Source organism: Sinohyriopsis cumingii, chromosome 17, assembly GCF_028554795.1.
Source record: "Sinohyriopsis cumingii isolate HCF-2022 chromosome 17, ASM2855479v2, whole genome shotgun sequence".
In the NCBI taxonomy this organism is placed as follows: domain Eukaryota; kingdom Metazoa; phylum Mollusca; class Bivalvia; order Unionida; family Unionidae; genus Sinohyriopsis; species Sinohyriopsis cumingii.
The window spans coordinates 52,951,669-52,974,994 of NC_142977.1; the positions used below are offsets into that span (position 1 = coordinate 52,951,669).

The 23,326-nt window shown below is 34.4% G+C and overlaps 1 protein-coding gene across 4 annotated transcripts in view; it reads left to right on the forward strand.

Moving 5' to 3' along the window:
- The first annotated feature begins 441 nt into the window (after positions 1-441).
- Positions 442-23,326, forward strand: part of LOC149778764 (serine/threonine-protein phosphatase 1 regulatory subunit 10-like) — a 62,048-nt gene continuing 39,163 nt past the window's right edge. Inside the window, exons 1-3 of one of the 4 annotated variants that reach the window (XM_089939514.1) lie at positions 442-487; positions 13,814-13,904; positions 17,392-17,498. In XM_089939514.1, coding sequence (XP_089795640.1) covers positions 17,430-17,498 — 69 coding nt within the window. In that variant the 5' untranslated portion in view covers positions 442-487; positions 13,814-13,904; positions 17,392-17,429. Of the gene's footprint in view, positions 833-13,813; positions 13,905-17,391; positions 17,499-23,326 lie in introns of all 4 variants that reach the window. The other 3 variants (XM_089939512.1, XM_089939516.1, XM_089939515.1) reach the window with 3 other exon arrangements.

Here is a 23,326-nt window from a genome sequence, read left to right on the forward strand (position 1 = left end):
GGACCCTATGGTCTAATAAGCTCACCCACTTTTACTCTAGAAATCTTGTTTTCATGTTATTTTTATGTAATGTTTTCATCTTTGTTAGAAATATGTATGTAGATTTTGAACTAATAATAAAATTGTATTTAGAATGCTGTTAAATTCTAATATTTTATTTTGTGAAAAAGAAATCTTGAAATAATATATTTGATTTTAGACTATAAATCTTATTCCCATACGAAATTGTAGGCTCGTATGGGTTATTAATAATACTGTTTATACTTTCAAAATTTGAACAGTTAAATAGTTTGAGTTTGCGTGTACATTTGTTTCATTAAAACTGAAAACAATTTATAACATATTGGAAAAAGTATTTTACTTGGAATATAATTTTGTAAACCTACAATCTTGGTCCTTTACTTGTGTGTACTGAAATCCGATTTTCCATTCATGTCTACATTCCGATCCAGCTATTGACGTCACACTAGCACATCGCGAGCGAGTTGTAAGCAAACTTGGGTTGACAAGGCATTATTAGGAAATAGGCTAAAGCTGCACCTTCTTAAAATTTTACTTTACTTAACGCAGCAAAATAATCGTTTAATGTACTATAAAAGCATTCTTATAAAAGATAATTGATAAAATAAGAAGATTTACGTGGATATAATTACGAAGAAGTGTCCGGCCAACTTGTAATCGTGAAATTGATGGCTGAGCAGATGTCGGCATAAGATACTTCGACTTTGATGCAAATTTTCAAATATTGCATATATTAATAATTTTACTCAGGCATAAGCATATAATAGCTGGCTGAGATAAAGCCACCAAGGACTGAGGATTGCAGTGCAGTGTAAGTGCACGATGATGCACGAATCCATTTTGGAACGCAGAAATATAATGCGTTGATGAAATGAGCCAAATTTCATGAGGATTTGTGTATCTTTGTTACTCTTTACTCAATTCTCTCTTTTCTAAGGTACACAAGAGGCAGAATATATTAGGACAAACAGGTAGGATGTCTGCTATATACCAGATACAGACTGCGCATTTATTTGTTAACATTTGTTCTGATGGTGCCATGCCAGTCCGCCATTTTGGAAATTCCGCCTTTTATTTGACTTGCTTTATTACAGTTGAGTTAAACTTGCATTTTTATTTATTTTGCAAATACATGCTATTCTATAAATAAATAAAATGGATTGTTTGCAGGATTAAAATTGTGTATGATAATCAAAAGGAATGTTTATTATTGGATTCTTTTGACGGAACCGAAACGGCTCTATCCATGATGACGTCAAATGCCGTTTACTTGGCTGCATGCGCCCATAGTGATCACGTGACTGGGACCGCTGCATGAATGCTGTAAATCTGCCAAGGGATCACTGATGTTATTATCAATTCTAATATCATTTTCCGCTGTAATTTCATCACAGTAACAATCAGTGTAGTAAAGCAGATCATTACGAAGATATGTGTGCGAGTCAGGATTGAATCAAGTATTTGTTCCTTTTATATAAAAATTTGTATATTTTTTAATCATCAAATGATTTCAAATGCATGATAATTGGATTCATCTTTCTTTCTTCTCTGAACAAATTTTAATTTTCAGCTGGACTTGCCCAGAAAGATAATGCTGAAAGTTGTTGTTATTATTATTTTGTAAATTTAAAAAAATGGATGGCATTCACTGATTTTATTATTTATATAATTGTGCAGTGTTAATTTACACTACTTATTCTCAGTCTGATTTCCATACAAAACTTTTATGTGAGGGATCACACTTTTTAAAAGCAAAAATATGTGAATAATACCAATTAATGAATCTAGGGATCACACTTTTTAAATACAAAAATATGTGAATAATACCAATTAATGAATCATAATAGATCACTCAACCCCAAACTTGTGGCAATACCTGTAGACCAGAACTGTCACTTGAACATATGGCAAAATGGCCATCACATAGCTGAGTAACACTATATACAATTAAAGTTGTGATTTCAGTGTTTTTCATTAAACTTTAAACACTAAACAATTATGATTATTTTACATGGGGGCTAAGTGTCATAAAATATTTGTATGGTATGCTTAATGAGTAGGTGTCATTATCTCTGCTCTGATCAGTAATATTTAAACAGTTTTAAATTGTAACCAAACTGCTGTACAGCATACCCTGTTAATCTTTAAATCAGACCAACTTTACAATGGGTGTGATTACCTAATTCACACACAGTTCCCTTTGAATTGGTCAAAAGATGTACTGTCAAAAGCAATGAGCAGCAATCTATGTTAATGTTTTTTTTTAACCTGTAACTTTATTCATTAAGAATTTGTTATTTTCCAATTTTCCATTAATATACATTGACCTGCTTCACCAGTGCATGTAAAATTGTCTGCATGACATTTTTGTGCAGTTTGAATGAACCACAGATTCTCTTCCAAACACTGTCACTTATCGATTAATACAAAGGGCACTTTCATTGATCTGTAAGCTGTTGTTACATTGTGTTGCTGATTATTTGTGACAAATGAGGAAATCTTGTCACAGGCAGGCACTTTTATAAGAGAAAGTGGTGGATTTTGGCCCATGGCTTGTAACAAGGCAATTGTTAAAGAATTTCAAATATGCAAGTATTAATTAAATGCTGTAATGGTAAAAGATTTGGAGTCTGGCAGTTTGTCATTTTAACTTCATTAGAAGAGGGTTTTTTTATGCTTATCAAAATGGCTGGATCAGTTTTATGAAATGTTGTGGGATGTTTCTTGATGTTTTTTATGAATATTGTCATTAGCTCACCTGGTCATTAGGTTTAGTGAGCTTTTGTTATGGTCTGCATTGGGCCTGTATTCTGTCCAACTTTTATTTGTTACCACTTGAGGTTTGATTGCCTAATTATATACAGATTTCATCTCAGTTGGGTAATGAGTGACCTACAATTATATTTTTGGTTTAATAATATTATTTCTTTGTTCTGATTGGATGAGCTTGTTGCTACTTTGGAGACCATATGTCAGATAAAATTTTGAATTTTTTCTTATTTCGTTAAAATCTTGGATACACTCTGTAACAACATATCCTCACACACAAATGATGATTTTGTTACCCATCTTGAAGCCATATTTCTGAGCTGATTTTAAAAAGACTCCACTCATAAGCTTATATCATCAAAATCTAGGACATTTATCGCAATGTGTGAGATCCATGCTTATTAATGATTAGCTGACCTTGTTTATTACTCTGGAAGCTAGATTTCTGATTTTGTTTTGATCAAATTTGGAATATATCCTTACGTCTTCAAGGTATTGATCAAGCTTAATAACAATTAAGATGACCACATTAATAAATTGATTTTGCATCTGATTGACTGGAGTTGTTAGTGCTCTGGAAGCCATATTTGTGATCTGATTTCGATCCAACTTGAAGTATCAATTTATAAATATCTTGGATGGGTTTGATAATATTAGGTGATATATACTCATTACTGATATAAACTTGCATCTGATTGGTCAAGCTTGTTACTACTCTTGAAGCCATATTTTCAATTTACTTTGATCGAATTTGGAATAGATGCTTCCCATAAAGATCGTGAACAATTTCAGTAATGAGTGAGACTGTGAATACTGATGGGTAATGAGTGACCTACAATTATTCATCCAAATTGACATGGTTTCTCGATGTTCTTGAAGCCATATTTTTCATCTGTTGGTTTCATTATCAATGTCAGGCACACATGGGTATCTTTTTGTTAAACAAATTTGGGAAATAGTTTTATGTCGTCATGTTTGCCAGTGAGTTTTATAATGAGTTTTTTGCGTGTTAAAGAGTTTGATCTTGCATAGGAGTGGCTGATGCTTCTACTTTTTGAGTTTTTGCCTAACCTGATTTTAATTGAACTTGTTAATAAAGTTGTCTCGTATATTGTGAGATAGACCGTTGCTTTTTTATGAGGTGAAAATGTGTTTGCATAAGATTTGCTCCATTTTAAAACTATTCTTAAAAAAAAAGATTGTGATCAAATCTGGTAAATGGACTGGAGTTATCAGGATCTTGGTTGAATATGATTATAGGTGCAATTCACATTGATGTTATTCCCGATTGAATGGGCTTTTCAACACTTTAACAGCTATATTTGAGACCAGCTTTTTCTCATACTTGCAGAATGAACTATAAAAAAGGCTGTTGGATGAGTTTGATGATGTGCAAGATCGACATATTTATGAGCTAATATGGTATCAGATTGGCTGGGCTTGTTTCCACTTCAGAGACAAGACTTTGTACCAATTTGGTAAAAAGATTGTATTATCATCATTGTCGCAGACAGGTTCTGTAAAAAGAAAACAAAAGTGTGCATAATAATGAGATGATCTTGTCTCAGGTTGGCAGATTTGTTTAATGCTCCAGTTCTGTAGGCTATATTTGTTTAATAAATCGGTGAATATGATTAATGTCATCAAGATTTTGGATGAATTTATTTATGGGCAGGAGACTATGCATATTAATTATGTGTATGTTATTGGATTTTATCACAGTAAGTAAAATTGATATGAGATAAAGTTGGCAAAATATTTTTCCTTGGATTGTATACTTCCATTGCATAAGCCTGCTTAATGAAATGGTGAAAAGATAGTTAGCGGTATTTTTTATTTATCATTTTGGTGGCTTCCCATGGAGGTGTTTGGTTCCACTAGCAACTGGGTGGAAAAAATTTTTTGGACATGTTCCATCATGATTGTGTATTTGTTGACTTCCCTGCTTCCAGATGAGTAAATTTGTAAATCTCATCCCAAACTAGAAACAGCCGGGATATTTTTTATCAGTTTGTAGGCTTATTCCAAAAGACATGTTCTAAAAAAATTGTCTGCACCAACATTGATCATATTTTGCATGTTCATTTTTATTCAAGTTGTTGTTGGGGGGGGTATTATTTTTTTAATTTGTAGCCTCCCTAGCATTCACATTTTAGCGTCTGATCGGCTTGATGAAAAGAAATTGCAGACTTTTTGTTAAATATTTGGTGGCAAATTGATATCTGGGAATGCTTCATGGCTTGTTCTAAACTGCTTTACTGTGGGAATATTAATTATTAATGGATTGTAAACCATGTAGCAGAAATTGATAATCATGAAATTGTATCCAGTTTCCAAGACGTATTGTTTGTTTTTTTAAACTAATTTGAGCTAGGAGAACATTCTTAGGTTTTAGTGTGGGCTAGTTCATATGTATTGGTTAAACAGCTTTTACTTTCCTTTAACTTAGTTCATTAAGAAAGTTAGAAAATAACAGACCTTGGCAGATGTATTGTTAAAAGACTAGCCAAAGTTACACATCACAAGACCTTGATCACTGTGTCCACATTTTTGCCAGGATCATTTCATGTCATGTTTTGATTGAATGGTGTTCTTATTGGCAAGAACAGCACCACCTATCAGGTGTAGTATGTGCAAGAAATAATGAACTTGGTTAAAATAGATTTGCATTTTTTCGGATAAAATTTTCTTCACCTGTCATAAGATGGGGATTTTGTTAAACTTTCATCCCACAAAATAACTGAAGTTCATTACCACATGCATGTTCAGTGCATGTATCATGGCCAAATTTTGTTCATGTTTTGTGACTAAGCTTGAAAGATTTCTTTCTATATTTTTAAAGGTCAGAGGTTAAGATCTCTGTATCTGACACTGTAGATATAGATCTGGTCAGTAAACACATACTAAACTCCAAGAGTGGCTTATTTTTAGGGTAAGAAAAGATCCTGCAGATTGATGTATCAGTTGAGGTTCAGGTCACAGTGACATAAAATGAATGTTGTTTCTGCATGACAGCTTTATATTGGGCAATATTCACCGACAAAACTTCACTTTTAGCTATATTGGTCATAGACCACAAGAGCTTATGTAATGGACAGTTGTCATTTGTCTGTGCATTTGTTGTCAATACTCATCCAAAACTCGATGGAGGATTAGCTTTGACACTTGACACATGCATCCCAGGGTCTTGTTGTCCCTATATGAAAATAGTGCAGTTTGGGAATCAAGTATGGGTACCAGAAGGGCCATTTTGAACATCTTGCTAATTCTCCTGAATGGATGTTAATATCAGCATGGGGGATTTACTGAATGACTACTTAAGATGACCAGTTGTTCCAAGATAAAATTTGTGCCAGACTAGCATGCAGCATGTTGTCATAGCAACCATCTTGAAAATCTTGTTAATAATACTTCTGAATGGAAATCATATTGAGATTGAGTTTTTAAAAACGAAACTAGTGGTACTTGAGAATTGCATATGGCAGCCACAGTGGCATCTTGACATTCTTGTTATTGCTGCTCCAGAATGGATGGTCATATGAATATAGTTTTCACTAAAATGCTATTTATTATGATGTCTAGTTGGTCCGTAATAAAGATGTTGGTAATCTTGCATCCAAATGGATATTGCAGTGGCTAATTTGAAAATCTCTCTCGAGAATATCTCGGATAGTTTCAGCATTCAGCAATTAAAAGCATAAATGGTCTGAATTCATGGAAATTCATTTCTTTACAGTATATTATTGGTCCCTTCAAGGGTCTCTTGTTATTCATTTGCTTGTATTGGCCTAATAAGAGGTTGACCACTGGATCTCAAAATGCAATGCTTGGCTTGCATTTTAAGCAGGGAAGAAACCTTTAGTTTGAGGTCATTGGTCAAAGACATGTGTCAAACAATGGAACTAGTTTCTGTAAAATAAAGCAACCTTAGCAACAGTTTCAGAAAACACTGTACATATCAGACCATATACTATGACTGAACTTTGAAGGCAGGTTTGTTATGGCTACAAGTTTGCTATAGACCATCTGATCAGTGTCTTAGTCTCAGCAAACTATAATGTGAAAATGATTTCAACATGGCAGCTTTTGTCTTGTGCCCTGGACCATTTGCTTTCAGCAGTCTTTGGGGCCATCCATGTAGTACATATGCATGAGGGGGGTAACCCAAATGCATATGCTTACGTATGGGGGGTTTACTGACATATGCATAGGAAATGGAGTTGGGTGAAACCGTGATAATAAACTGTAAAATACTTACCTGTTCTACTGGGTTCAGTCGGCGTTTGAATTTTAGCTGACACTAGACAAACTTTTCAAAGTTATGCAGCTTATTTCTTTGATGCAGCCAGACATTCAGTGTCGATGGATTATCAGTTTTATTAAACACATTAATGTTATAAATTCTTGATCGTTTCTGCGTGGATTAAATATAGGCTGTTCTATGGAATTCGGGGGGGGGGGTGTAAAAGAAAGTATGGTGGGGGTCATGCTTTGCCAGATTTTTGCATACATACTAAATGGATGGCCCCTTTATTGATAGCTTATTTTGATGGAAGCAAAGTGAGTCTCAAGGTTTTAATGAGTTAGCTCCAAGAAAAAATTTGTTTTTGTGTAGGCCTTTGACATGGGATTCCACTTTAAGGAAAAAAGTCAGTCTTGATGGTGTGAATTGTTTCACTCCCATGCACTAACAAGGCTAATGGTTGCTCTGTGATGTTGATATAGCCTACATACAGTATGGTTTAACAGGGTGGGCATATTTCTTGAACAGTGCTTGTGTTTGTTTTTCCATCAGTGAGAGACGAAAATTGAGCAAAAATGTGATTCATAGGCATATAAAATAAAATGTTGCTAGGTAATTGCTCAAGTAAATTCATGGAAAGAAAACCATGTGTGTGTATATAAATTATTACAGAGAACATTCAGATAACTTTTTAATTTTGACTGTAGTGGCTGTACTATTGTTGAAACTATTTAGAACATCACAAGACATTACAGCTAATGTCATTTGTCATTCATCAGGTGTCCAAGATTAGTCTGAGGGCAGTTGCTTTGCTGATTAGAATATGTATGTTCACCAAGAAAATTTTGGATGGACAAAGAGTTCAGGGTTATAGGTGTTAATTTTGTACAGATTTATATTCCTTGGAGTACCATATATTCTTTATCAAGGTTTTGATAACATTGTTTTGTTGCAAGTTGGTACTGTTTTTATATTTACTCATATTAGACCAGTAGAGTTTATGGGATGAATGTCAGCTAGCCAGCTAAACACTACTCCTGAACTACTTGGAGGATTGCTGTGAAACTTTACACACACAAAACCAAGGTCTAGTTAGTCCTAAATGGAGCTTTGCCACCACAGTAGTCATCTTAAAAATATTGTTAGTGATACTCCTCGATGGATGGTCCTATTAACATGGGGTTATTTTTTTAAAAATCCTTCCCATCATGCCTAGTTGGTCGTAAATAAAAATTGTTCTGCTTGGATATTTAATATGGCGGCCACATTGTCCATCCTCAGAATCTTGCTATCACTACCATCCCCAGAATGGGTGGTCGTATCAACATGGAAGGTTTCACTAAAAGACTTTTTATGATGTCTAGTGTGTCCTAAACAAAAATGGTGCTGGACGTTCGTTGTAGCCATCATGGAAACCATAAAAGAAATCTTGTTATTACTTCTGTCCTGAACGGAATGACATATTGATGTGTGCTTGTCACCAGAAGACAGTGTTCGTCATGAATATCTTTGTTGCTTCTCGACCAAAATGGATGCAGTCTCGGATTGGGGTTGTCATGGAAAGACTTCATGTGATGTTAGTTGGTTCTAAACGAAAAAAGCTCGTTGATCTGACATCCAAAATAGCCACCACAATAGCTGTCATAAAAGTCCTGTTATTGCTATTCCTTCTGAAACAAAAGTCACATCATCATGGGGTTTTCGTCAGATTTCTTATGGTGTCCGTTGGTTCTGGTTACAAAATGTCACTACTCCTCTCATGATGGAGTCCTATCAACATTGGTATTTCACTTGAGGACTTTTTTTTTATTTCTTGTTGGTACTAAATGAAAATTCTGCTCATCTTACACCCATTGTGGCCACCATTGCATGTATCTTGAAATCTTGTTATTGTTACTCCTCTTAAATGGATTGTCAGCATGGTGTCTTCACCAGAATATTAATTAATTACAGTATATTGTTATTTCTTAATGAAAGTATTGGTGATCAAATATGGCTGACACAATGAACATGTTGAAAAAAATCTCCATTTTTTCTGACAATGGTCATATTAACATGGGGTTTTCATCAAATGACTTCAAATGGTGTCTAGTTTGTCATAAATGAAAACTCCCATTTTAAATCCAATATTGCTACCATTGTGGCTAATTTGAAAATCTTTTCACTTGAGAATATCTTGCATGGTTTCAACACTAATTAGTTATAAGGGATGGTCTTATCTTAAATTTTTGGAAATTATTTTTAATAGTAAGGCATCAGACCTTTCAAGGGACTCTTGTTCCTACCATTGTCAATAGTTAGGAATTTTTCAAGAGAGATGGACAAGACTGGCAATTGTAATGAATTTTTGCAACCAAAAGAAACTTGGGGAGGGGGGGAATGGAGGCACAGTTTGTGATATTGTGCTGTGGATTAAATGCAGGGGATTCATTCCTGAAATTATAAAAGACGAATTAGAAAAACAGTGTACCCTGCATACTGTATACAAAGTAACAGTTTTAAGGGGGCAGTCATTAGAGAGAGGAGGAGGGGGGGGGCTATTTATTCTCACACAAGTTTATTATTTTAGGCACTTTGTTGGGGCATTTGTCCTCCAAGAACATAGTTTTAGTTATCCAGTCTGACCTTTTAATAGTTGATTTTTTTTTAAAATTTAAGCTATGTATGCAAGGAAGTTAACATTCCCTCCTTATTTGCTGTAGTATTTGTTAACTGGCATGGCACCATCTTGAAACAGCATGTAATATATTTGTCTGCCTCTTGTTTACCTACTTTTATTATATTATTGATCTCATCATCTTTCTTTCATGCATTTCAACATTGCCTGTCAAGTGTTTTAAATTAAAAATTGATTTGGATAACGAGAAGAAAAATCTCTACATGGACCTTGTTTGAAATAAAAATCTGGTCTGTGCAAAATATACAGGGACTATTATCAGTATTTGTTTATATTTTTGGATGCACAATTGTGAAATTGGCACTTATTTCTGAAAATGTCAACAAAATGCATAAAGTTGCGTATTATTTTTTCAAGCCTTTATTTCTTGAATAAATCTATAGTCAGAAGGAAAAAAGTCCCCTTGTAATATGCCTGCTCTAAGGCAGAGTGTATGTTTTGTTGTTGTCATCCATCTTTCTGTCAGCTGCCAATTTAATTTCCGCACAAGTTGAGGTCTCCCAATCTTAAGTTTGCAAGCTTTGTGGATAGCTTGCACTTCAGATATGGATAAACCCTGTGAATTTTGGGGTCAAAAGGTCATGGTCACCAACTACATGAACACATATGGTCCATGTTTACCATACTTTTTGGATGGGTTGCATATGGGATAAGGGCAGTACCTATTGAATTGTAGACTAAAAAGGTTACTGTCACTTATTGAAAGAATAAATATGGTTTCTAAAATTGTACAGGACAAACCTGGACTGAACATTGTGGATGGCTTGCACATCAAGTAATGAAAAAACCTGGTGATTTTTTAGTCAGAAGGTCACTGATGAAGATAGCTGTTTACCTGGACCAAACTTTATGATGGCATGTACTTTTGGGTGGTCAGAGGGCAAGGTCACTGTGACTGGAAGAAGACCAAGTTTCTGCACAAATATTTCTACTTGAGGAACCATGAAACATACAATATATATAATGTGCTATTCATGGTCCTCTTGTGTTTAAATTGGGGATCTGGGAAGTGGCCATGCTAGAATGTAACCTGAATAAGGATTAATATTACAAATATAGTCAGTAGAGATTAATATGATGATAAGAGAAGAACGAGTATCAGTGCTCACCAAATAAGTCGGTGATAACCATAATATATATGGGTAAATTAAATGGAAAAAAAAGGAAACGAGGTATTGAAGAGTTTTCACTATATTTAAGCTTTTTTAGTATGATCAGTGGATTGCATTTTAGTAGATCTCTTTGATCGGTAATGTATTTTATGGAATAAAAAAAAAAGTTTATTCAGAGTTGTTTCTAGTTCAGTAATAATCATTGTTAAGTGGAATTTTTAAAAAATATTTGATATCAGTATGGAATTTGTAGTAAAAAAAATTGACGATTATAATTTTGATCATAATTCTAATTGATAACATGGTTCATACAGCCATGAAAACTCCTTGAACAAAAGTACTTTTAACAAAAAAATTGAGGGCTGTGAAGGTGAAAATACTTGTCTAATCAATTTTTTTTTAAAACTGCTAATCTTAAATTAAAAAAACATTTTGTCAAGTTCAGTATGTGACGTGTTTTCACATTGGTTAAAAGTAAAGAGATGGTAGAACCATTATATTATTTTTAGCAATACCATAATAAAAGTAATATTAATAATTCTAATGATAACAATAGATAAATGAATAAATTGAAATAAATACTTGCTGATTATGAGATTGAATGGTTAATATCCCAAAATAAATTGCAAGGCCCAAACAATTTTTAAATTGAATGATAAAGTTAACTGATTTGGCCAACCAAAAAAAAAGGTATATTTCCACTTGCACTACTTTTACAATTGGGGTACCTAAGTGAGTTTTTTATATATAAAAAAACACCTTCAGTACAGTATACAGTACAGTATAATGTACTAAGCACTTTAGTTACTGTGTAAAACCAGCTCAGTTGGATGTACAAATCAATTGTGGGAATTTTTAATTTTTGCTTTATTTTATTTACTTTTTGTGTCTACCCTTGGAGGGGAAAAGTGCTAGGGTCAGCAGCAAAAAACAGATGGTTGGCTGACAGGAAACAAATTGTTTTTGCATTGTTAATAATTTAATCATTAGTGATAGTACAACATCGTTTGACTTGTATTAAAACTTCAGTTGGCAGATGACTTTTTAAATTGCTTATTTTGAGATCTTTCCTCTATAAAATTGAAACTTTGCAATGAAAAAAATAATATTGATATGGAATTTTTTTTGAGGTAATATGATGATAAATACATTGTCTTGATTGAGAAATGAATTCTTTGTAAATATTGTCAGTGGAAATATAAAATTCAGATAGCCTCAATTTTAAAAAGAAGGAAATAGGAGTTAAAAAATAAATATTGATTACAACAAATATTCCAAATATTTATAGCAAAATATTTGCTTTTAAGCAGTGGAAGAATTAACCAAATAAAATAATTATTTAGTATTTCAAGATTACATTGCGGTAAGGTTCGCGTCAATCCAGATCTGATTAGGAGATAACTAATGAAGGCCATTGGATGGTATACGTAACTCCAAATTTGAAATATTAATATCAGTAGCTGGACGTCAAACTATGCTAGTAAGTTACAGTATACATTATTTATCTGAATGTAAGCTTAGATGTCAGCTGCATCCCATGAAATTTAGGTTCTGTTTTATTGGGGGGGGGGCCAGAGTGGTCTAAAGTGCTCTCCGTTACGGATCACTGCCATTTCACCTCTGTGTGGGTTCGAGTCTTGGATTCAGCCAATGTGGGTATATGAGAAAGCTTGCCAGTAGCTTTTCGTGGGTCGGTAGTTCTTTTCACGGTTTTCCCGGGTTCTTCCTCCACCTTTAATACTGGCCGCCATGTATTGCCTATCGTGTGCTGAAAAATGCCGTTAAACCCTAAAACAACAACATTGGGGGTGGGTTAGAAAAGAATATCAGTTATGCTTTACTTAACATTTGCACAAAACAAATTGGAAAAATTCTATACTGTTCTAGAGAAGCGATTTTCCTTAAAATTAAGAAAATGCTAAAACTGCTTTATTTCTATTATAAAATATTCTTGGCAAGTAACGTGATTGATTTCCCCCAGTAAAATGTTCAGTTTGTTCAAGTTTTTAAGATAATGGTTTTCTTAACAATTGAAATGTACTTGGTTCACATTGTCATTACCATATCTATGCTAGAGTTAGCACCAACCTAGTACAGTATACATATCTATAAATTACTTATCTTGTGGCTGTGCAAAAACTTTTCTACTCAACATACATTAAAATGTGAATTGAATGAGCACACATTTTTTTTAAAAAATTCTCTATTTTCAAGCATCTGAATTCCACTTGTACAGGGTTCAGGGCACAACATTATTTAGACCATATATGCATCATCCTTGTCACTAAAAATCAATAATGTGTGCCTTCAATAGGCAACTGTATTATCTGCTTGCTTTCTCTTATTACCATGCTTACCAAGATAGTGGTTCCCACTAAATAAGGAATAACACCAAACTTCAATCAACAGGACTGCACCTCGACCTGAAGATTGCTACTTCTTAATTGGTGTCCGCCTCAGAAGCGGGAGGTCGTGGGTTTGAATCCCAACAGAGTCATACCAAAGACTTACAAAAATGGTACTAACAGCTGCCTCGCTAGGCACTCAGCATTAAGAGGTTTGTGTTAGGACTGGTCGGCCGGTGTCAAGATAATTGCAATGTATGACACATCATGTTACATGTCTGCAGCATGATTCCCCAGTGCTAAACATCACTATAAACTGCCACACTGCAGACATTGTAGCAATATAACTGAAAAATTGTTAAAGCTCTATTAAAAATCCTAATCACACACACTTATCAATTGTACAGGTGCAAAAGGTAGTAGTTTTGCCATTATACTGTATGTGTGTGAAACAAACTTGTAAGAAAGGATGCAAAATTGGTATTGACATACACTAGCTTCATTCCCTGTTTTGTAATTGCTTTGTTTTTACAGTGAGCAATGCATAATATTGAGTTACTGCTGTCTAATTGATAGTTTTATATATTTGGATGAGTTTTATATATTTGGATGGTATCTTTACACCCTTTTCTTGTTCTCATTTCAGGTAGATGCCTGACAATCCTGTGGTTAGATGGACATAAACAATTGTGATGTACATGACTGATCATAGGTGTATAGAATAAATGATAGATATGGTAATACTCCTCAACTAAATGAGACTTTATTCGAAGTTTTCTTTTCGTGAAATAAAGAAAATTAATTTTCTCAAATAGCCAGGAACCAACAGCTCTCTTGGATGTGTAGTGAATTGTTTCCTTTCCTTTACAAACAAAATATATTGCTATCGACATGGGAAAATGGTTCATTTATATACATCAACATCTCGGCTCTATGATAATTTAGTTCCAATCATCCAAAGGTACCGGGATAACTGTATCTGCACAGGATGACGCTTTCTATTATGTACCTCTATAATCACAATAGTTTTCATCATCGCTGTAATTATCTTTGCAACTATAATCTTCAGTCCTGAGAACTGCCACAGTTATGTTCATTTTTTTTTTTTCTTCAATATAAGCACTATACTAACTGTAGGAATGGTCTTGGGTTTCAAGCTGATACCAGGATAGAGTATACTCTTGTGCCCAGAGCTTGGGTGCTACCATAATGTTGAGTGTTTGTTACTACATGTTCAATTCACGTAGCCCAGTGGATGCTACTACATTTTATTTCTTTCACATTTTTGTTTCAAAACACAAGTCAAAAAAATAGTTGAGAGAATAATGTATGACAAATAACAGAAAAATATTAGACTTTTAATCTAACAGTTCTATATTCCTATGACATCTTTAGGCCACCAAATTTAGTTGGGCTTCAAGCCCATTTTATGGTAGCCCAATGGGATACCATTATATATTGAAATTGATAGACAATTTTTATTTCCAAGTTGTAAATTTTTGTTTTGAATTTTAATCATGAATATATACATAATTTGAGAGCTAGATAAATGCAGACATTTTTAATAGAAATTATGTTTTGGGTGCAAAGGCAATTTAATTCTGGAGAAAGTTACATTGAATTTCATTTGTCTTGTAAAATGTGATGCTTGTCATGCTTTTATTTTCATATCTAGTGTTCAGGACAATGCAGTTGTTTTTATATGACAGACTATGTTATGTTGTGATTTTTTCCATCTGTCTGTTTTTGTTTCCACACAAAAGCTGGACCATGTACAGTTACTAAACTGGCTTGTATTTGGGATAATAAGGAACCCTATTGATTTCTTAGACAAAAGGTCAAAGATTCGTGTCAATTCTACTTAAAGAAGAAGAATGGTTTCCACACAATAACAAAGTTCTCCACCATCTACAGATACCAAATTTTGTAATTGGCTTGCACTTGGGATAAGAAAGAAGCCCAGGGTGAAATAGTGAAATCACCGACTGAAAAAAAGAAAAGAAATGATTTCTGCACATTAACTTGGAACTCTTTCCACCGCCACAACCCCTGACAAATACAGTTATCAAATTGTGTGAATGGCTTGCACATGGAGTAAGGAAGGACCATGTAGAGGTCAGAGGTCTTGGTCACTGTGTCATTAACGTTTGTTCTCTGCTATACTTACCAGCCTTTGTGAATGGCTTTCACTTGGGCTGAGCAAGAGCCTATTGCATTAATATTGAGATCAAAGTTGCAGCGACTGAAGAAACAAAATGGTTTCTGCACATTAACATTAGTTCTACATCGCAGACCAGGACCAGCTTTGAATGTCTTGTACTTTGGACAAGAAAGAAGTCTATTTATGTGATGTGGATGGGGTAGAGGTTAAGGTCACTAGGCCTGAAAGATGATAACTTGTTTATGCATAATTTTAGTTTTAGACCACATGCCTGGGCCAATGTTTATGGATGGCTTGCAATTGAGCTATGAAAAAGGTATTTTGGTTTGGGTGTCTAAGGTCAGGGTCATTGTGGCTGAAAGAAAACACGATCTTGCAGATGAACTTTGATGTGTCATTTAGAACAGTTCATACTTTTGTTCTAGAACAAGATCGTAGACCAAATTTTATGTTTGGCTTGCACTTGGGGTAATAAAAGCATTGATTCGTGGGTCTGTCAGTCAAAGGGCACAGTCATGGTTTTTCAGGTTTAAAAAAATGGTGGGTTCTGGACATTAAGTTTAGTTCAAGAATACATACCTGGACCATTGGTCAGTAATCTCCGGAGTCAACCATAACCAACTAGTGCCTGTGAGGTGTGCTGCTCAGTGTTGGACAGGTATATCATGTACTGTTCAAATTACTCTTGTAATTAATGAGTATATCTTGTTCTCTTAATCATATCACTCATCAACATTTCTAGTACCAACATATCTTTTATTCTTAATCTTGGATCATTTGTTTTAGAATTTGCGAGACACTGGCATTGATGTCACTTCAGCTATGACAGATTCATCAAACACTTGCAAATTTTTTAACTTGAAAATTTCATTTGATGTATGAACTTGTTACAGGCCAATGCCATTTGAAGATATTCAAGTTTTTCCTTAATTTTGGCTTGTTTTGATCAGTTCGTAGTCGAAGCGATGCACATGTATCTTTTGAACTCGTCAAATTGACCTTTCTGACATGAAGTCTGCCATGTATAGCACCAACTTTACTAATTACCTGGCACCAGTGGGAGGGCCGTTTGGCTTGACAGACAATGAGTCATAGCATTGTGTTGCATAGTGATGGATAATCTGTGGCAGTGTTTGCTTTGAGCCAAGATATCTCAAACTGCTCATTTCATTTTAATCAATTTTGTGGATGTTTTTCCTTAACAGTCCGTAACAAGTTAAAGTTTCTTATTGCTGCTTTAGAAAGATTTTCCTTTATAAATAAATGTATGAGGCTTGGCGCAAATTTCAGAAAGGTCCTTTTTGGCAGAGATGTCTCCCCTGATTAAAATGCAACTTTTGCCTTTTAATCTTTAGTGTTCTATTTGACACTGGCTAGTTTTATAGGAGTTAGATTGTCATTATACATACTGAGCTACTCTTTCTCATGTACTCTATTCATATTGATGCCTGTCTGCCATTTCAGTTCTTTTGACCATTTCATCCATTTCTTGTAAAATAATTAATGATCCTTTGTGACTGTCATGCTACCCAGTTCGACACCCTTTCACATTTGATTGCACATTTTTACTTGTCTATTAGACATCGGTCATCAGTTTTAATCCAAGAAGGAATCGGCCCTGTGCTTTTTCTTTCGTGATTCCTACTCGTTAATGGATGCAAGTGCTACTTCCTGGGGAGTCGTGGTTACAGTGTTGGACTCTATACCAGAAGGGTGTGGGTTGATTCACACCATAAGAACGGCTCAGATTGGCTACCATGATGTGTTCTTGGTGAAGGCACTTAACTCTAAACCTTCTTTCATTAAAGAACAGCTGGCAAAATTTGTTCCATTGTCTTGATATTTTCCGTGAATCACATAGAAAAGAACCAATCAAACTCCAAGTAAACAGAAGAAACTAGTCTTGAGATGTGGTACAGCAGGCATAATTATGGGTCCACATCAGTCTATGAGAACAAATGGTGATAGATTACAAACCGAGGCATTTTTCCATCTTGGCGGAGAAGATATAGGCATTGTTTCACAGTATATTTTCACCATAATTCTTAGCATTTCTGTTACAGTGAATCAAGAGTCAGTGGGAGTGCTGTACAAGAAAAAAATGTCTGGAATTGATGATATTGCAGAAGCTGATGATTTTGATTCAGTAGTGGCAGTGATACAGTCCAATGTGAGCCCCAGGAACAATTTTGGCTAGTTTTCAGAGAAATATCATTTGCAATCAATACGCTAATATTAAATGTTGAATATCCACATGATATGCCCTGGAGTGACAGGTTTTGTCAAGATCGCTATGCCCTAATGTTTGTTGGAATACAGTCACATTTTTCAGCATTACGGTCCATTAGGTAGAAGTTGCAGAAAGGGAGGGAAAGAGAGATTGTGTGTATGTGTGTGTGTGTCAACATGAGATTAAGAATTGGCAGCTGGAGTAATAATGAGGTGAAAATGCAAGTCCATGCCAAGCATTCCAAAACTAATACATAGCGTACCCACTTGGTTAGTCTCATTATTAACAGGATGAAATTTCAGATCAATCAGTCTTGAGTCAGGCTTTCTAATGATGTATATATAGCAGGCATTAAAACTTTGAACAGATGGAGTCGGAGTGATGAAGTCAAGGACCTGTGAAGCTTTTGACTGACTCTGTGAATTGGTTCAAGTCCAACAGAATATTAATCAGGTTTTCACTGATATCTAACTTAGAACTTCTTCGTCTTTTAATACCTCCTTCCCTTGAAAGTCAAGGTGAGCCTATGGCATGTTCAAGCATCCACTGTGCATTGTCTTTATTGTTGATCTTTTTACTTTTTGAATTATACATCTTTTGAACTTTGCACAAATGGTGCTGAGCTGCTATCAAATATGGATGCCATTACTATAAATAGAAACACTTTAAACAACAACAAAAACTAGAGTTTGAACAAATTTGATGATCTAAACATGAAGGATTTTTTTTTTTGTATGATGCTGATGATCTGGTTTTTATATATATATATATATATATATATATATATATATATATATATATATATATATATATATATATATATATATATATATAAAAACAAAGAAAGAAGCACAGAATTAGACCAAGTATGGCAGAATACTTTCTGGCATAAAGGGCTTTCAGAATAATACAAATTATACCAATCCACTATCTCACCTCTGTCTGCATGGGTTCGAGTCTCGGATTCGGCTAATGTGGGTATGTGAGAAAGCTTGCCGGTAGCTTCTCGTGGGTTGGTGGTTCATTCAGGGGTTTTCCCGGGTTCTTCCTCCACCATTAATACTGGCCACCATGTATAGCCTATCGTGTGCTGAAAAATGGCGTTAAACCCTACAACAACAACAACCAATCCACTATCAAGTGTGGATGTTGTTACTAAAACTAAGAAAAACTCTAGGCAGTATTTAACCAAGTCTGACAGGGAGCATCCTGGTATAATAGATTTTCATTTTATGCAAATGATTTGATGTTAAATGTAGCTACTATTTCTGAGTTGAAAAAATACACTCGAAATGATTTCCAAAAACTGTTGTAGAGAATTGGGCCTAAGTTAACCAAAAGCATCCTAGTGTGAAGGGCTTTCTATCCTATACAAATGATGCTTATCCACAATTAAAAATGGCCATCATTACTACAGAAAAGGCTTCATTTGAAGTCCAAATCACACACACACACTACAGAAAAGGCAAGCGTTTAAATAATGTCTATTCAGGCTGAACAGAATTTGACAAAAAGCACAGTCTCATAAAGGCTTTAAATGTTGAAGACCTGATACTAATACTCTTGAAACCTCTTGACAGAATTTTACACAAAAAAACACTGGCATGGAGTGGTTTCAGATTTATTCAAGTGATACCTTTACACCATCAAATATGGCTGTTGTTGCTAAAACTAGGAAAACCTTGTGACAACTGGAGAAATTATACTGTTGTGGCATTGGTTACAAAATATAGAAAACCTGGACACAGTTTTCACAATATGTGCAATCAGCAGCATGGGAAGACATTTCTACAGAAAGCTTTCTACTTGATCTAGTTTTCAAAGTCACCTGCTTTTGCATTTGGTTATTAGGCAGATGTCCATCAGTTCCAAGGCCTCTTGTTGCAGGATGTATTTTCAGAATATTTGTTAATTGAAGGTTTTCTCATCACTTAACTCTCCCAAAAATTTTACATTTAGTTCCCTTGTTGACAAATTAGTAAGAAATATCGCTTTTACACTGCTTGCATTACATCCTAAAGAAGCTTATCTTGTTACCTCACTTAAATAATGGAATAAATAAACCATGAGCTTTCACAAGATACCTGAAATAGTTGTAACATGCAGAAATAAAATTGAAACATTTTGATAGGGTCTGGAAAATGCATTTTTGTTTCACTGTAGATTTTACGTAGTACAGTAAAAACCTGTCTTGAAAGACAACCTGTCTTGAGAGACCCCACTCTTAATGCAAATGTATTGATTGTATAGCGTTGTTGTCTGTTATAAAACACCACCTGTCTTCAGAAACCATAATTTTTTGGCAAAAGAGGTGGTCTTTCAAGACAGGTTCTATTGTAATATATTCATAGAGTGTTGGACTCCTATTCCAAGTGTTTTGGATTTGATATCCATCCAGGTTGGCTGCCCTGGTGCATCCTCAGGAAAGGCACTTGGCTCCTATTCCTTTGGTATGACATAGCCAGAAATCTGTTAAAAGTACCATACAAACATTTTTTTAAAAAAACACAATTGAAATAAAAAGTGGACTAAAACCAGGCTTTCCTCTGTGAACAGATCTAAGGTGTGATGGCTAAATGATTTTTTAAAATATATTGAATGACCTAAAAAGCATCTCTTCGTTTAAGAGTTCATTTTTCTAGAGAATCCTTAAATTTGTATAAAAAAATTAAGGGATACATTGTTAATGGAATTATTGCTTTAAAAAATGAACTTTTTCAAGAATGATACCAATCACAATCTATGAAGTTACAAGAGTTTGTATATAGGTACATGTTCAAACCATGGTGACCAAATCAGCTGACAGGAAGCACCTGACATATAAGGCATGGTACATTTTCTTCGGTTGGAGAAGGCATTGCTGAGTTTGTGCAGTGCCATCAAACACTATAAATTTTTACATATTTATTGAATCTGGAGGGGAATGATATTAAGTGAATTTCAGTGGCAAAATATTGCACGCACTATTAGGCCATATTTTAAAAAAATTGTACTGTCCTCTTTCAACCTATCATTATTGCATTAGCTGACTTTTCTTTTTTTTTTTTTAAATTGCAGGGATAACTTTGCATAAATGACAATGTTGCAAGTTAAAAGTAACCTAATGTCATGCAGCAAGCCCCTTTCCCATTCTTTTGCTCTCTCTTGCAGTCTTGTTAGGGTTCAAGTAAACTAAAAAGATTTAAAGTATTTTATGTCTTCTTTAGTTGGCTTCTGTTTAAAGAATAATTAGAGTAACTGTATCACAATATCTATTATACAACTAGTTTAAAATATTTGAAACAAAGAATTGGGTTCAATGAATCTGTAATGATGCACAAGGAACCAGCAAAAACATTATTATTTATTAATGAGAAAACTTTAATAGACTACTTTATTGGCCTATCATTTCAGTATGGCTCTCTGAAAATAAGCATTACAAATTGTAGTTTGCCATTAAAACTGCTTTGTAACAGTTTTAAATATTCACTCCCTCTTGAGTTTGTGTTTATAAAATCCGCATCAGCATTTCCAGTATTGGACATAAAGTGGCATTATTGTAAAAATGTAATGGACCTGAATAACCAAGCATGTTTATATTCCCTCATTATATCACAGTTCATGGATGCCACACAAGTGGGTCTTATACTGAGGTAATTTATGCTGTATTACTAATAAATATAAATTGGGATCGATGACCATTCCTACAATATACTCGAGCACTTAATGTCGAGGGAGTGCTAATATCAAATAATGTCATGATTAGAAACAATTTCATGTTGATGAAAATCAGTTTCTTTTTCTGATAGTTGTTGGGGAAATAAAAAATCTTTATAAAGTACAAATTCTCAATAAAACTTTACTATGAAACAAATTGGGTCTCTGCCCCATGTCACATGATGTCAAGCCTGGGTCTCTGCCAGATCTGGAGCAAATACAGAAAGTTGAACAGTCTAATGTGCTGGTATACCATAAAATTGTCTTTAAATCAAGCAAATAGCAGTAAATAAATACTTAAATACTTTACTAACTTTGCTGTAAGATACTTTTAGAAGGTTTACATGATGAGTAATGATATGCACCGCTTACAGTGCATAAATCAATAATGTTTATCAGAAGAGAGGCCTCCTATGGGGTGTATCCTTTTATTATTCAAAAGTTATTTCATGAGGTATCTGCAATTTGTTATAATTGGAATATATAAAAGACGGGGCATAGTGTAGTATGTGTGAATTAATTAAATGCCAGTTGGTTGTACAAGGTATAAATTTATCCCACCTAATAACCATTTATGTGGTATTTTGGCTTCTAAAGAACTTTTGTGGGGTTTTTTTTATTTAATTTTTTGTCATTAATGTTAGTATTTTATGGAAATTATATTAAAATGTGTAGCTATTATTTAAATATTGTGCAAGTATTACCCATTTAAAATTTAACACATTTCCTAGTTTCTAGTTAAATAACAGTAGTAGTAGTTTTTCTAACACCCCACCCAAGGGAGCCTCCTATATTTGATTTAGTCCAGTCCAATGAACCAACCATCTGGCTGCCACCTTTTCTTGTAAGCAAGATGGTAAAAATAACTAGTCAGCCTTGGGATTTAGATACAAGGTCCCAAGTTCTGGTAACTTGCTTTATTGTCAACTTTTCCATTCATTTTTGTACTTGAGCTTTGGACATCAACTGTATTAGCACATTTGAGCAGAAATTACTTGAAGTAGACAAATAAAATGCAGTATGCATTAAGAAATTAAACATGGTATAGTTATGTATTGTCATTGGAAAATGTGCCACATACCATATTTGGAGTCTGATCTTGACAATTAAGTTCTGGCTCAATAGGCCTGTTTTCCATCCCTCTTTCCACTTGACTAGAACTTTGAAGCCATTAATGAAGGGATGAAAATTGGTATATTTGTACCTCATCACTAGAAGGTGTCTTGTGTGACATTGGCATAATCATGGCTCAATACTTTACATTTTCAACTGTTTTCCTTCCCATCCTTAACTTTGATCAAGAAATTAAGCTTGCTTTGATTTATTTGTGTGTCATTATAAGATGAGGCACAAATCATGTGGTGGCTCCTGTCTTTCATTATCGAGGTGACTGCTCAATAGTTTCTTTTGTCACCCATTCCTATCCACTTTTGAGATTGAGGGATGAAACCTCATGTATACATCATTACTAGAAGGCATGTTGTATGCCACATTTGTGGTCCTATTTTCAAGGCAAAGGTCATGACTGTTTTGTTGCCATCATGCTCTTACTGGATTTTTAAGCCATTTTGTAATTAAGTGCTGAAACTTTTTATACATGTACATCATTACCAACAGATTTGTTGTATATGGGGGTGATCTCATCTAAGTCAAGGTCATAATATTTTCAATTTTCCATAACTTTCCCTTCCACTCCATAACTTGAACAGTTTAAGATAACAGTGAAATTTTATATGCTTGTACATCATAACTTGAAGGTGCATCAGGTAGCATATATGGGGTACTGTTTTTTTTAATGTCAAGGTCACGGTCAGTATGCAGGTTTTCAGTCACCTTTCCCTTAGCTGGTTAATCTGGGCCATTTGGAATTAATGTAAAAAAAAACTTTGTTTACTCTTTGACAAGCAGCAATGTAGTGTACCAAATTAGATGTCCTGTTTTCAAGGTCAAGGTCACTGCTCATTATTTTTGCCATCACCCTTTCCCTTCCATTTTACAACTTTACAAATCCATTTGAAATGAAGGGATGGAACTTGATTTCCTTTAACATGATTACTAGAGTAATGTTACAT